This window comes from Stenella coeruleoalba, assembly GCF_951394435.1.
Source record: "Stenella coeruleoalba genome assembly, chromosome: 7".
In the NCBI taxonomy this organism is placed as follows: Eukaryota; Metazoa; Chordata; class Mammalia; order Artiodactyla; family Delphinidae; genus Stenella; species Stenella coeruleoalba.
In genome coordinates, this window is record NC_137153.1 from 122074853 (window position 1) to 122086935 (window position 12083).

Sequence of the window (12083 nt, forward strand, 5' to 3'; positions counted from 1 at the left end):
GAGAAAGGCCCAGCCACGCAGGGGCCTCTGGCCGCCCGCCCCCGCTCACCCTGCTGTGGCAGCGCCCGGGCCTGTCCTAGTCAGTGCCTCTTACATAAGCAGCCCTGTGGGGGGCTCAGCGGCCGCTGGGCTCAGCTGCCCTGTCCTGCCCCCAGCATCACGAGCCTCCAGTGGGCTGTCCTTGTGCCCTGGGTGGAGGCCAAGCCAGGCCCATAAATAGGGGTCTCCCCGGTGGCCTCCGCGCCTCCTGCCTGCCTCTCTGCCTGCGCTGCCTGCTCGGCTCTGGGAGAATGGCCGCTCTGAACATTCTGTGGACAGGGCTGGCCCTGCTGGGGATCCTGGGGGTCCTGCAGATTCCAACCCAGGCCCAGGCCGCCCTGCAGCCCAACTTCCAAGAGGACAAGGTGAGGGGCTCCTTGCCGGGTCCCCAAGGCGGGACAGGGCCGTGTAGGGAGCAGGGTGCTCCCTGGGGCCCAATTTTCTCCCTGGGAAGGGGGTGCTGAAGGGAAGGAGGGCTGGACCGGCAGGAGGAGGCTGACCACGAGAGGCCTTCCCGGGCAATTCGCCAACCAAGATCTGGGTACATTACCCCCGACTGGCAGGGAAGAACCTGTGTCCACGAGCGCCCACACGGCACATGCAGACACGCGGATCACCTGCGTGCCCGTCAGCCCTGACCCAACACGGTTAGCCCAACGAGCTCACGATGCCCAGGGAAAACAGGCACACCTTCCACACCTGGGTCCTAGGACACACCTCCGTGGGCGAGCGCGAAGATGGGGATGCTGCACAGGGCGGCGCCAGGGGATGGCCACAGCAACCGAGTGCGCGCGCGTTCGCGACCCTCCCCCCACTCCCCGCGCGCGCACACGCACACGCACACGCACGCGCACACACACGAACACACACGCGCACACACGCACACACACGCACACAGCTGGCGGCGCGCTCCCCCTCGGGAGCTGTGGGAACAGTCGGAGTGGGTCTCGCAGCCCCGCGCCCTGCTCCGACCCCTCCAGGGACGGCCTCGGCGCCCTCTGGCGCCAGCTCCACGGCCAGGCAAGGCCGGACCCAGTGGAGGGGGAGGGGCCGGGCTGGAGAGGAGGGGGAGGGGGAAGGGCGGGGGAGGGGCGGGGAGGGGAAGGATGGGGGAGAGTGGGGGAGGGGAGGGGAGGGGAGGGGGAGGAGCGGGGCGGCCACCATGGCGCGTCCGGGAGGGTCCCGGCTGACCAGGGTGGGCGCCGTTCGCCGCAGTTCCTGGGGCTCTGGTTCACCTCGGGCCTCGCCTCCAACTCGAGCTGGTTCCTGGAGAAGAAGAAGGTGCTGTCCATGTGCAAGTCGGTGGTGGCCCCCGCGGCAGACGGTGGCCTCAATCTCACGTCTACCTTCCTCAGGTGGGCGGCGGGGCGGGCTTCTGGGGCCGAGAGCTCCCTGCCCATGGTCGCGGTCTAGGGACAGCCCCCACCCCTGCCTGACCCCTGACCCGCGGGTGACCTGCCCACAGGAAAGACCAGTGTGAGACCCGGACTCTGCTGCTGCGTCCTGCAGGCCCCCCAGGCTGCTACAGCTATACCAGCCCCCGTGAGTGGGGCCCCTCGCCAGACCCCAGGGTCAACTCAGGAGTGACACCTGCTGGTCGGGGACTCTGGGTGACACCCTGCCCTGCAGTACATGGAGGGGGGCGGTGATGGCTGCTCTGCCAGGGTCGGCCTGGATCTGCCCCGGGATGGAATCTCCCCAGCTGTCTGCTGCCCCGTCCCGCTGCCCCCAAGGCTTCCCCCACACCTTCCGCAGCTCTCTGCCCCAGGACCTCGGGCCTCCTCACTCCCGGCCCGGGAACGACCTCCCCACTGCGAATCTCTCCTCCTCCCGAGAGGAGTTTGACTGCAGAGTTTGTGGCTGTCCCATGAACGCCCGATTTTCTGAGCCTGTGTGTTTGCTGGGCCCCCAGGACTTCTGGTCTGGGGCCGCTGGGCTGTGCTGGCAGGAAGCAGCGGGCTGGGGAGGGGCAGGGAAGGCAGCTGGACAGAGCGTGGGGCATCAGGGCCCCTCCCACGCCGGCCCACAGAGGCGCCCTCCCCAGGGGTCCCCGACCCACCGCGGTTGTCTCCTGGGCCCCCAGACTGGAGCGGCAACCACGAGGTGTCGGTGGTGGAGACGGACTACGAGGCCTATGCCCTGCTGTACACCGAGAGCTTCCGAGGCCCCGGCCAGGACTTCCGCATGGCCACGCTCTACAGTACGTGCCCCACGCCAGCTCCCGCCGCCCGGCCTGAGGCCCGGCCCACGGGGCAGCTTGGGGACTCCCCAAGCCTGGGGGTGGGGGCCGAGCGAGGTCTCCCGGATGGAGGCCAGCGGCTTCTCCTTCTGCCCCAGGCCGCACCCAGGCCCCCAAAGCTGAGATCAAGGAGAAATTCGCCACCTTCGCCAAGGCCCAGGGCTTCACAGAGGATAGCATTGTCTTCCTGCCGCAGACTGGTGAGGGGCCGCTAATCTGACGGGAGGGATTAAGGTCAGGTTACAGGCAGACACACGGTCTCCTGATTCGGGGGTGGCTGAGGCCTGGGGTTCATCCGGCCGACCGCCCGCTGACCGGTACACGGCCTCCAGAGTGTGGGCGGTCTGTCCTCCACACCGTGACCTTGGCCTGAAACACCCCCTCCCCGTGTTCACCACGCACCCACTGTGTGCCAGGCCCCGGGTTGGCCCCCAGGATACGTAGGCCCCCAGCCCGGTGGGGGGCAAGCCCTAGGGGTGGGTGTGCCCGTGGGGACACAGGGACAAGCGCCCTGGGCTCAGCACGGGCTCCCCGAAGTCTCAGCGCCCACGGCCTCCCTGGGGCAGGCAGCCTGCTCTGGGCCCCCGGAGGGACGGGACCCCCTCCTTGTTTGGAGGAGTGGGGCCAGGGAGCGGGGTGGTGTGCTGCAGTCAGCAGTTTGAGGGTCAACCGAGACGCTCTCCAGGGCCGCGGGGTTAGCGACAGGTGGGGCGGGGCAGGTGGCCCGGCCTGGGGCGCTGACCGCCGTCCCGGGCTTCTCTTGGCAGACAAGTGCATGGAGGAGAACACGTAGGTGAGTGGGGTGCTGGGGGCCGCCTTCACCCAGCGGTGCCCGCCCATGCGTTCCTTCACTCACTTGGTCGCTCAGTGCACGCTCCCCACAGCCCCACCCACCATGCAAGGCTGGTCCAGGCCCCTGGGGCTGCTCCGAGGAGGAGGGGGCTCCACCGGGGTTCCGCGAGGTCGCTGGGGTAGGAGGGGCTGGCGGCTGGAACAGGAACCGGGAGGGGAGGGGAGGGCAGGGCGGGGAGGCCCCCATCAGGGGGTGGGGCCCTGGGACAGCCATTCCCCCGTGGCCTGCAGCCAGCAGGGGCCTGGGGCCCGGGACCCGGACTGCGGTGCTGCCCGCCACACCGACAGGTCCTGCTCTCTTGGCTAGGTGACCCCAGCCCTCAGGACCTGGCCATGCTGCCCTGCTCAGCCTTTTCCTTCAACACCCCCAAGACCCCAGCCCCGGCTCCTGCGCCACCGGCCCTGCCCCTTGGGCTTTATCCCAGCTCTGAGAATAAACTCCGGAAGCAAGTCAGCAGCCTGGCCTCTGTCTGTCTGTCCTGCAGTCGTTGCCCCCCTGGGCCTGGCTTTGGCAGGCCCCCGGGACCTGACCGCCGCCCTCTTAGGTCTCCCTACCCGCCCTGTAAAATCCTGGAGGCTGGCTCTGCATGACACCCCCAAGGGGTGAGCAAGGGCCCGCTAGCCAGGCGCCTGGTGGAGTGGAAGACACGGCTGGGTCAGAAGCCAGGACAGCTTAGGGGAAGCGCCAACGCGTCCCCCACCCACTCCACTCGGGGCCCTGATCTCACCACAGCCCCTCAAGGCCCAGCGGCAGCTGAGCCGGTCCTGGTCAGGTGCCCACAGCCTGCCCGCTGCCCCCCGTCCGGGAAAGGCCCGAGGCCCAGGGCAGTTTTTGAAGGCGTGGGATTAGTGCACTCAGGCTGGGCAGAGATACGGGTTTGCGGGGACCAAGACGAAGGTGGCCGGAGTGTCCGTGCCCCCCTGGACTGGGACAGACTGACTGAGTGGGCTGGAGACAGGCCACCCTCCCATCTCCCATGGCTACCTGAGAGTCTCCAGTCGCCTGGCCTCCGGCCTGGGCCTCAAGGGCACGGCCCTGCCCGTTCGCCAGGCCTCTGGCACCAAAGCTGAGCCAGAGACCCGAAGCACGGTCTCCCCTCCCCGCAGTCCCTCACCGTCTGCTAGCCCCCGGATTCCTGGCCGGCGTGGCCATTCTCAGGCCCCTGTCCTGGGCCCTCCTGGCTCACATGAGCAGCCTGCCCACCAGACCCCACCCAGGCAGACGTCAGCCAGGCCCCGCCCAGGCACCGAGGGTGTGAGGCTCAGAGGTGAGGGTGGACTTCTGGGACGCTTCCTGGAGGAGGGGGCCTGAGGCTGGGCCTCGGCCAAGGGCTGGGGGCCCCGTCCCAGAGCGCCTGCCGGGCCTTCGCCTCCCCTTGCTTCGGGCATACGGCCCCTCCCCAGGAGGAAACACCTGGGCTGGCCGGGGGTGGCTGGGGCCACTGGGCCAAGGTGCTCCAGGGTGCACCTCGATCGTGAGCCCATCACAGTGGGCTCTGTCCCAGCATGCCAGCGCCCCAGGGTGTCTTGAGGGCCTAAAGGCACAGTGGGAGGGGCCACCTCAACTCTCCTACCCCGCCCCTGAGCCCGTGCAGTCGACGAGAGACACCCTCCACCACGCTGCAGGTGCTGCTCGTTGGCTGGACCCTCGCGCTGCTCGCGGCATCCCCAGCGGGCCCAGGTCCCCACCCAGGCCAACTCTGACACCAGCCAGGTGTGTCCAGACTTCCCTAGGCCAGACCTGCTCCTCACAGACAGCCTCCTTCTGGCTGCGTTCTACCCAGAGAGGCTGGAGGGCTGGGGTAGCCCAGCCCGGCCCTGCCCATACCCTCTCTGGCCCAAGCTTAGCTCATGTCTGGGGACAGGGGACAGAGCTCGCGTCCATCTGCTCGTCCAGCTTGGGGTGGGTGTGCTGCGGAGGACAGCAGGCCCCTCAGCCCCGCCTCTGGGCTGTGCTCACTGCCACTCCCCAGGCCTCAGACCAGATGAGTGGCAGCTGCCCCGCCCCCCGATTCCAGGTCAGGGAGGCTGTGGCACAGGGGCTGCCCCCCAGCTCTCCCTGTCCCCTCCCTGCAGTTCCAGGGCATCTGGTGCACGGCTGGGGCGGTGTCAGATGACCAGGGCTTCCTGGACTCCAAGGACAGCATGAAGATGCCCGCGGTCTTGGTGATCCCTTTGGCCAACGGCGACCTGGGCCTCAAGTTTGGGTACCCCGCTTAAGGGATCCCAGGAGCCCCACCTCGGACTGGCCGTAGGCCCGGCCGGTGTGAGGTCAGACGTGAGCCAGCAGGAGCCAGAGGTGTCCCTGACCCGTCAGGGAGCCAGGCCAGGCCCGACCCTGACCCTGCGCGAGGCCGCGGGGGCCGTTAAAGCAGCAGCTGCAGCTCGCCTGCTCCCCGAGGGGCCCGCCTGAGGCCTGGGCGTGGAGGAGCAGCGTCCTTGTGCGTGCGTGCGTGCGCGTGTGTGCTGTGTGCGTGCGCGTGGGTGTGTGCTGTGTGCGTGCGCGTGGGTGGGGGTGTGCGTGTGTGCTTGCGAGTGTGTGCTGTGTGTGCGTGTGGGGGTGTGCGCGTGCGTGCGCTGCGTGTGTGCACACGTGCACGCACGTGTGTGGGTGTGCGCGTGCGTGTGTGTCTGGAGGGGAAACCGGAAGGCCCCACAGACCCCGCAACCCCAGGCTGTGTCCCCCTGCCCCCCACGGTGTCTCCTGACCTGTAAGTGAATTATAAAGCACCTGTGTGATTAAGCATCGATGTGACGGCGGGGACAGGTGGGCCCTGGGACAGGCTGGACACCATCGCCCACGCGCGGCCGTCGGCAGCACCTAAGTGGCAGCCGTTTGTGTCATGGTCGGGCAGCGTCCTCAGGGGCTGGGGGCTGGCCCGGACCCTCCCCGCTCAGGGGGCCCAGTGGGGCCGCAGCGGCCTGGCCGGGGCTACTGTGCAGGCTGCTGGGGTCCTCCTTCCCAGGCCCGATGGCGGGTGCCAGAAGACGGACGTGACCCTCTCCAAGGATGCCGTGGACGGGCGGCTCAGCAGCGCGGGTGAGGTGGGCAGTGCCGGGAGAGAGACAGAGGGTGGGCAGCGGCAGGGCTGGCTCGGCCAGGGCCGTGCGGAGGGGACGGGGCGTCCTGAGCCGGCGCCCAGCTCAGCAGGCTCTCGCTTCCCCAGCCATGGCCCAGACCAACATCCGGGTGGCTTTCGCCGACTACAAGCACTTCACCGTGTTGTACTCCAAGATGCAGAAGCGGGACGTTAGGAACGTCTGGCTGCGGCCCTACAGTGGGTGATGGGTGGTGGGTGACCCAGCTAGAGGGGCAGCACTCCTGACGCGTCCCTCAGCCCATCACGGCCTTCTCTGGGGGCCACATGCAAGGTTTGGTCTGTAGTGCCCACGTGCCCTTCGCAGCAAGCTCTGACTCGGTGGCAGGTGGAACCACCATCTCCCAGTGTCTCCTTGGGGTCCCTCCCCACCCCCTGCTCCCCACTTCCCCCTCCCCCTCCCAGCCCTGCCTCTCTGCTCACCGGCCCTCCCTGCTCTCAGCCCGGGCCCCAGAGCCATTTCCTGAAGATGCCCAGAAGATGCAGCAGCTGGCACCCCAAGTGGGCTTGAACCCCAGCCAGGGCGCCCTGCTGCCCAAGTCAGGTGAGCGCTGTCCCCGTGCCGGCTCAGGGCTGCAGGAGCTGAAAGACCCTAGACCCTGATGGTGGGGGGCGGGTCGGGGGGAGCCAGGGCCCAAGCCTCACTCCACTGGCCCCGGACCCAGAACAGGAGGACCAGGGGATGGTGGGCGGTGCCCTGGCCGGTGCCCCTCGGGGGGGGTCACAGGCCAGGAGGCTTGGCTACTCCGGGGAGGGTGCAGCGCCTCCAGCCCGGGGAGGGGGCACTGGGTGTCTCCTCGGGCCCTGCTCTCTTCCACAGACCAGTGGGCTGGCGCCCTCGCCTAGGTGAGTGCATGGGGCTGGCCCGGACCCAGTGCCCTGCTGACCCAGGGAGGCCCCTCCTGGCCAGAGGGCTGCACTCTGGGGGTCCTCCGTCCTGGGGCAGCGGCGGGGAGGGACAGAGTGGGGCCCCGGGGCGGGCCCAGGGAGGGCAGGAGGAGGTGAGAGGATGCCGCCCCTCCCCACAGCTGCTGCCCGGTTGGTTTGCAGTCAGGGACCCAGCCCAGGGGTTGGAGCAGAGGCCCGTGATGCTGGGGCTCAGGGTACCCAGCCCTCCTCAAAGAGCGGCGGCCTCCCTCCACCCCCAGGCCCCAGCACTATAAACTGTCTCGAAAAGCCAGCGCTGTGCTTTTCTTGGGTGGGGGCAGGAATAGGGGGTTGGGCAGAGGAACCGTGTGGACCGGGGCAGGGGCACTCTGGGTCCCCCTGAGGCCTGGGACCCGCCCGGAGAGGGACAGTGTGGGGCTCAGCTCCAACCCTGCAGGGAGGCCCCTCCATGGCCGGTTCTGGGGACCCAGAGGGACTGGAGCGGGACCCCTCACCACCCAGGCAGGCGTTAGGCCTGGGAGGGGCCGAGGCTTGGCCCCACGGGTGGTAGGATCCTCCATCGGTCAGACAGGGCATCACAGTGGCTTCCCTGGGTCCCCCACTGACCCCGGGCGCCAGGCCAGGGGTGCTGCCCTCGCTCCGTGGCGCAGACCTGCGTGCAGTTGCCCGACCCACACCCAGCACGTGCCTGGGCTCCACAGGCCCTGGGGTCCTCCCAAACCGCAGCCCGAGGGGGTCTGCGCCGCTCCCCCCCCCAGGCGGCCTTCCAGCACCCCTTCTCCCTCGACCCCCGCCCTCAAGGCAGAGCTCTGTCCTGCCGTGTGTTTCTGAGGGAAACAGCGCGGTCCTTCGAGGACTGGTCCTGAAGGATTTGAGGGTAAAATGGCACAGTACCTGTCACGTAACTAGTTCAGAAGAAAATCGTACCAGCTGTAAATATGTCAAAATGTTGATGGTGGTTGCATCTGGGTGACGGTCTGTTATACTATCATTTCTGCTCTTCACTCGGTTAGACAGTTTTCCTGAGAAACACAGCCCTGTCCTACCCGACGGCGAGGTCACTGGGATAAAGAGCCCCGCATCCCAGGGACCGCAGACAGCCCCTCCACACCTGCACCCAACACCTGGAGGCCCCGCCGCCGCCCCTGCCGCCTGGCCGACCTGCCGGCCTCTGGCCCTCTGCAGACACTACAAGGGCAGGGTCTCCCCCCTCCCCCCAGCCTGACACCAGTCCCACTATGTGGGAGCAGGTGGGAAGGCCCAGAGATCCAGCACCTCCCAGCCAAGATGCCACCTGCCAACCAGCAGAGGCGCCCGCAGAGACACTGGTGATGAGCTCGCAGTCAACTTGCTTTTCTTTTCTGCCCCTGGCAGTGCCGTGTGGCTGGTGGGATCTCTCTTCCCCAACCAGGGATAAAAGCCGGGGCCCCCGGCAGAGCAAGTGCTGAGTCCTAAGCACTGGACGGCCAGGGAATTCCCAGCTGATCTATTGATCAACTGATCTATCGGTTGTCATTCAGCTTCCACGTGGAACAAGAGAAGAAGTGGTGGAAATCGCCCAGGAGCAGGGATTTAAGGCGGGGCGGGGTGGGGGGAAGAGTCTCCAGCAGGCTCTCGGTCCCTTCCTTCCCCACTAACTCAACCCTCTCATGTCCCCTGAGAAGGATCTGGAGTGAGGAGATGCAGTTTTCCCTTCACGGCCCATCGGGGGGCAGCCCCCCAGGGCCCCTCTGGACCCAGGAAGGGTCATGCCCCTGGCGGCTGCGGGTCAGCCCAGTCCTGCATTCCCAGCTCCGGCCACACGGGGGCGGACTTCAGCCAGTTCTCCACCCGGAAGCCCAGGGCTGCGTGTGTAAGATCTGTCGGCTGGCACCCTCCTCTGCTCGCAGCTACTCCAGTGGGTCCCATCTCACTGAGAGTAAAGGCCAAAGTCCTTAGGTGGCCAACAAAGGCCCCCCGATCGGCCTTCTTCTGACCCCACCACTATGACTGCAAAGAGCCGGGTCACTGGAAAAAAGATTGTCCCAAACCTCGCTGCTTCGGGTGCCTTCAGCCCTCGGACCAGCCTTTCCAACGCCCTCCTGACCTCCAGAGACGGGGTCCGAGGAACCACGGGGGCTCTTCCCAAACCTCCCTCTTTTTTTTTTTTTTCTTAAACTGTGTCTTTTCTTTCTTTCCAACCCTCCCTCTCAGTCAGCTGAGGTTGGTTACTGATTATTTACATGGACGAGAGGAAGAGACAAGTTTTGTTTGAGCTAAACTGAGGACTGCAGAGCAGGAGACCCAGATTCAAGAAGCACTTGACTTGTGTTCCCCAGGCTACACAGTGGGGGAGGCCTATACAAGCAAAAACTGCAAAGTTACGTAAATTGTTAAGAATTAGAACTGGAGCTGGCAATAAGGAAGGTGCTTACAGAGCAAGAATTGGTTGGGCTCCAAAATGCATAGTTACCAGGAGAGATCTTGAGATTAGAAGGTTGCTGGTGGCAGCAACTAGCAGATGCTATTTTGAGAACAGTTGGTCATGACCTTGAGTCTGATACAGCTCAGAAAATTCAAGTCCCCAGTGATGCAGGAACTGTCTGAAACCACATCCGCGATGGCCACCTGGCTCCAATTCGGATGCCTGAACCACAGTTTAATATCTTGTCAGAACAACAAACATCAAACGTGACAAGGGTACATTTCTTCAAGTTTTCAAAACAGATTAGCAGGTACACAGCAAGTCAGCATGACCTTGGCGTCTGGGAAGGGAATCTCATCTTCGAAGGAATACTGGCATTGGTGTTGCTGGGGAGGGGGCAGCACGCAGCATTTATCCCTGTATTCAAAGTGGACATTCTAAACAATCAGGTAATGCATTTTTCTCCTCCTCCTCCTTATTTTTTAATGGTTAAAGCAGATATACAGTTTACGTTTGACGGGCCATAAGACAGACTGTTCTAATTAGCATAAAGTTCAAGCCAAAGTATGTCTAATCCAGAATAACTTCCCCATACCTTAATATGTGCAAATTTCTTTCATCAGCTGTGTCTTCCCAAAGTGCTTGTTTAATTCTTTCTGTGTTGAGTGTGCTCTTGCTCTTTTCGCTGTTCTAAGACACAAACTTGAGATGGGAAATTCCTGAGAGATCTCCTTCCTACCCCTCCTTGTTACGTGAATGTGACCGCAGTAGGCTTCTCATATGTGCACTCTCCCTTCCACATGGGACAGGACACCCAGGAAAGGTCCTCCCTGGCATCAAGGGACGAAAGTTGCTGAATCTGTAAAAAACCTGACCGTTGACCAGCAATGCTTTTAGAGAAAGCATGTAAGAATGAATAAACAGAAACCTTATTTAAAATAGTCAGGAGGCCACAAGGGGGAGACCTCACCCCGTACTGTGCAGCCTCAATTGGAGACCAACAGGAAGGTTACTAGTTACTACCCAGCGGGAGGAAGGAAGATTTTTCTTCCCACCCAGCAACGGCCCAGCCAGTGAGAGACCAGCACAGTTCAGCCAATGAAAAGCCACCACACTTCCAACTCCCAGTTTCCTCCAATGGACTCTTCTGTGTAGAACACCCCACCCCATTCCCCCTTCTCCTCTATAAAAGAGTTTCCTGGCGTTTGTTCTTCAGATTTGCCTGTGGTTTCCCCTAGATTGCATGCACTCAACTGTGATTCTTTGCTCTTCCCAAATAAACCCACGCTGCTGGCAAAATAACTGGCTATTTTATCGTTTTAGGTCAACACATACAAGATAACACAAGTCCAGGGATTAAGGACCTGATACCTTTAGAGGTCATTATTCAGCCTACCACATTCTACCTAGAGACAACTTCCTAGAGCCTGAGCACTGTGCCTGGAGGGACTAATGTTTAAGGCTGTCCCGGGGGCTGGTGACTCCACACTCACATCTCTGGGCCTGATCCTCTAGAGTCTTGTGTACACAGCAGCTTTCATTCATCTCCATCAGACATACAGCCATATCAAGAGCTCATAAGACGAAGGAGAGGCGCCCATGTCCTCTCCAGTCCTGCCTTAGCCCAGTCATCTTGGAAAGAGCACTTCTTTTTTTTTTTGGCTGCATCAGGTCTTAGTCACAGCACGCGGATCTCTCTTTGCAGTGCATGGGCTTCTCTCTAGCTGTGGCGTGCAGGTTTTCTCTCTCTAGTTGTGGCGCATGGGCTTAGCTGACCCTCAGCATGTGGGATCTTAGTTCCCCAACCAGGGATCGAACCCGTGTCCCCTGCATTGGAAGGCGGATTCTTTACCACTGGACCACTGGGGAAGTCCTGGGAAGGGCATTTCTACTCTTCCTAAATGCAGGGGTCACCATGATCTCTCCCGTCCTCCCCTGCACCTCTCTCCAGCTCCACTCTGAGCCCCTGGCACAGCTCTGTCCTGGGGAACTCAGCAGCCCTCTAGCCTCCCTGGCCCCCTCACCTCCACTCCCACAGCCCTTCATCCCCTCACCTCATGGCATTCAACATGGGCTTTATACACATAAATCAGAAGTACCACTCCCCAGCCCACCCCGGCTTAAACCCTCCAAAGGCTCCCCACTCTGCATTCACTCACTTACATGTTTATTGAATATCTCTACGTGCCAGCCACTGTTTAGACACTGAGGATACAGCGGCAGATAAAACAGAATGTCCTGCCCTTGTGGACCTCATGGGGAAAATTGGCAATAAACAGGATAAATAGCTATATTAGTCACCTACTGCTGAAGACCAGATTACCCCGAAACTCAGTGGCTTTAAACAACAGCGTGTATTGTCTCCCAGTTTCTGAGGGTCAAGAATCCGGTCCTGGGTGCTCTGGACCCTCGGCGCAAAATCTCTCGAGAGGCTGCAGTCGAGCCACTGGCTGGGGCTGTGTTCTCATCAGAAGGCTCAGCTGGGAAGGGGTCTGTGTCTCAGCTCCCTCACTGGTTGTTGGCCAGGCCTTGGTCCTTTGCCACGGGACTCCTCATGTCATGG

General features: G+C 63.2%; 1 protein-coding gene across 1 annotated transcript; it reads left to right on the top strand.

Moving 5' to 3' along the window:
* The first annotated feature begins 232 nt into the window (after positions 1–232).
* PTGDS (prostaglandin D2 synthase) lies at positions 233–6951 on the top strand. The gene is made up of 9 exons (XM_079925604.1): positions 233–404; positions 1255–1394; positions 1505–1581; positions 2123–2239; positions 2377–2478; positions 3046–3071; positions 3438–4398; positions 4757–4844; positions 5207–6951. Exons 1-6 carry the CDS (start codon positions 291–293, stop codon positions 3069–3071), a joined length of 576 nt encoding a protein of 191 aa, XP_079781730.1. The 5' UTR covers positions 233–290; the 3' UTR covers positions 3438–4398; positions 4757–4844; positions 5207–6951.
* Positions 6952–12083: the final 5132 nt, after the last annotated feature.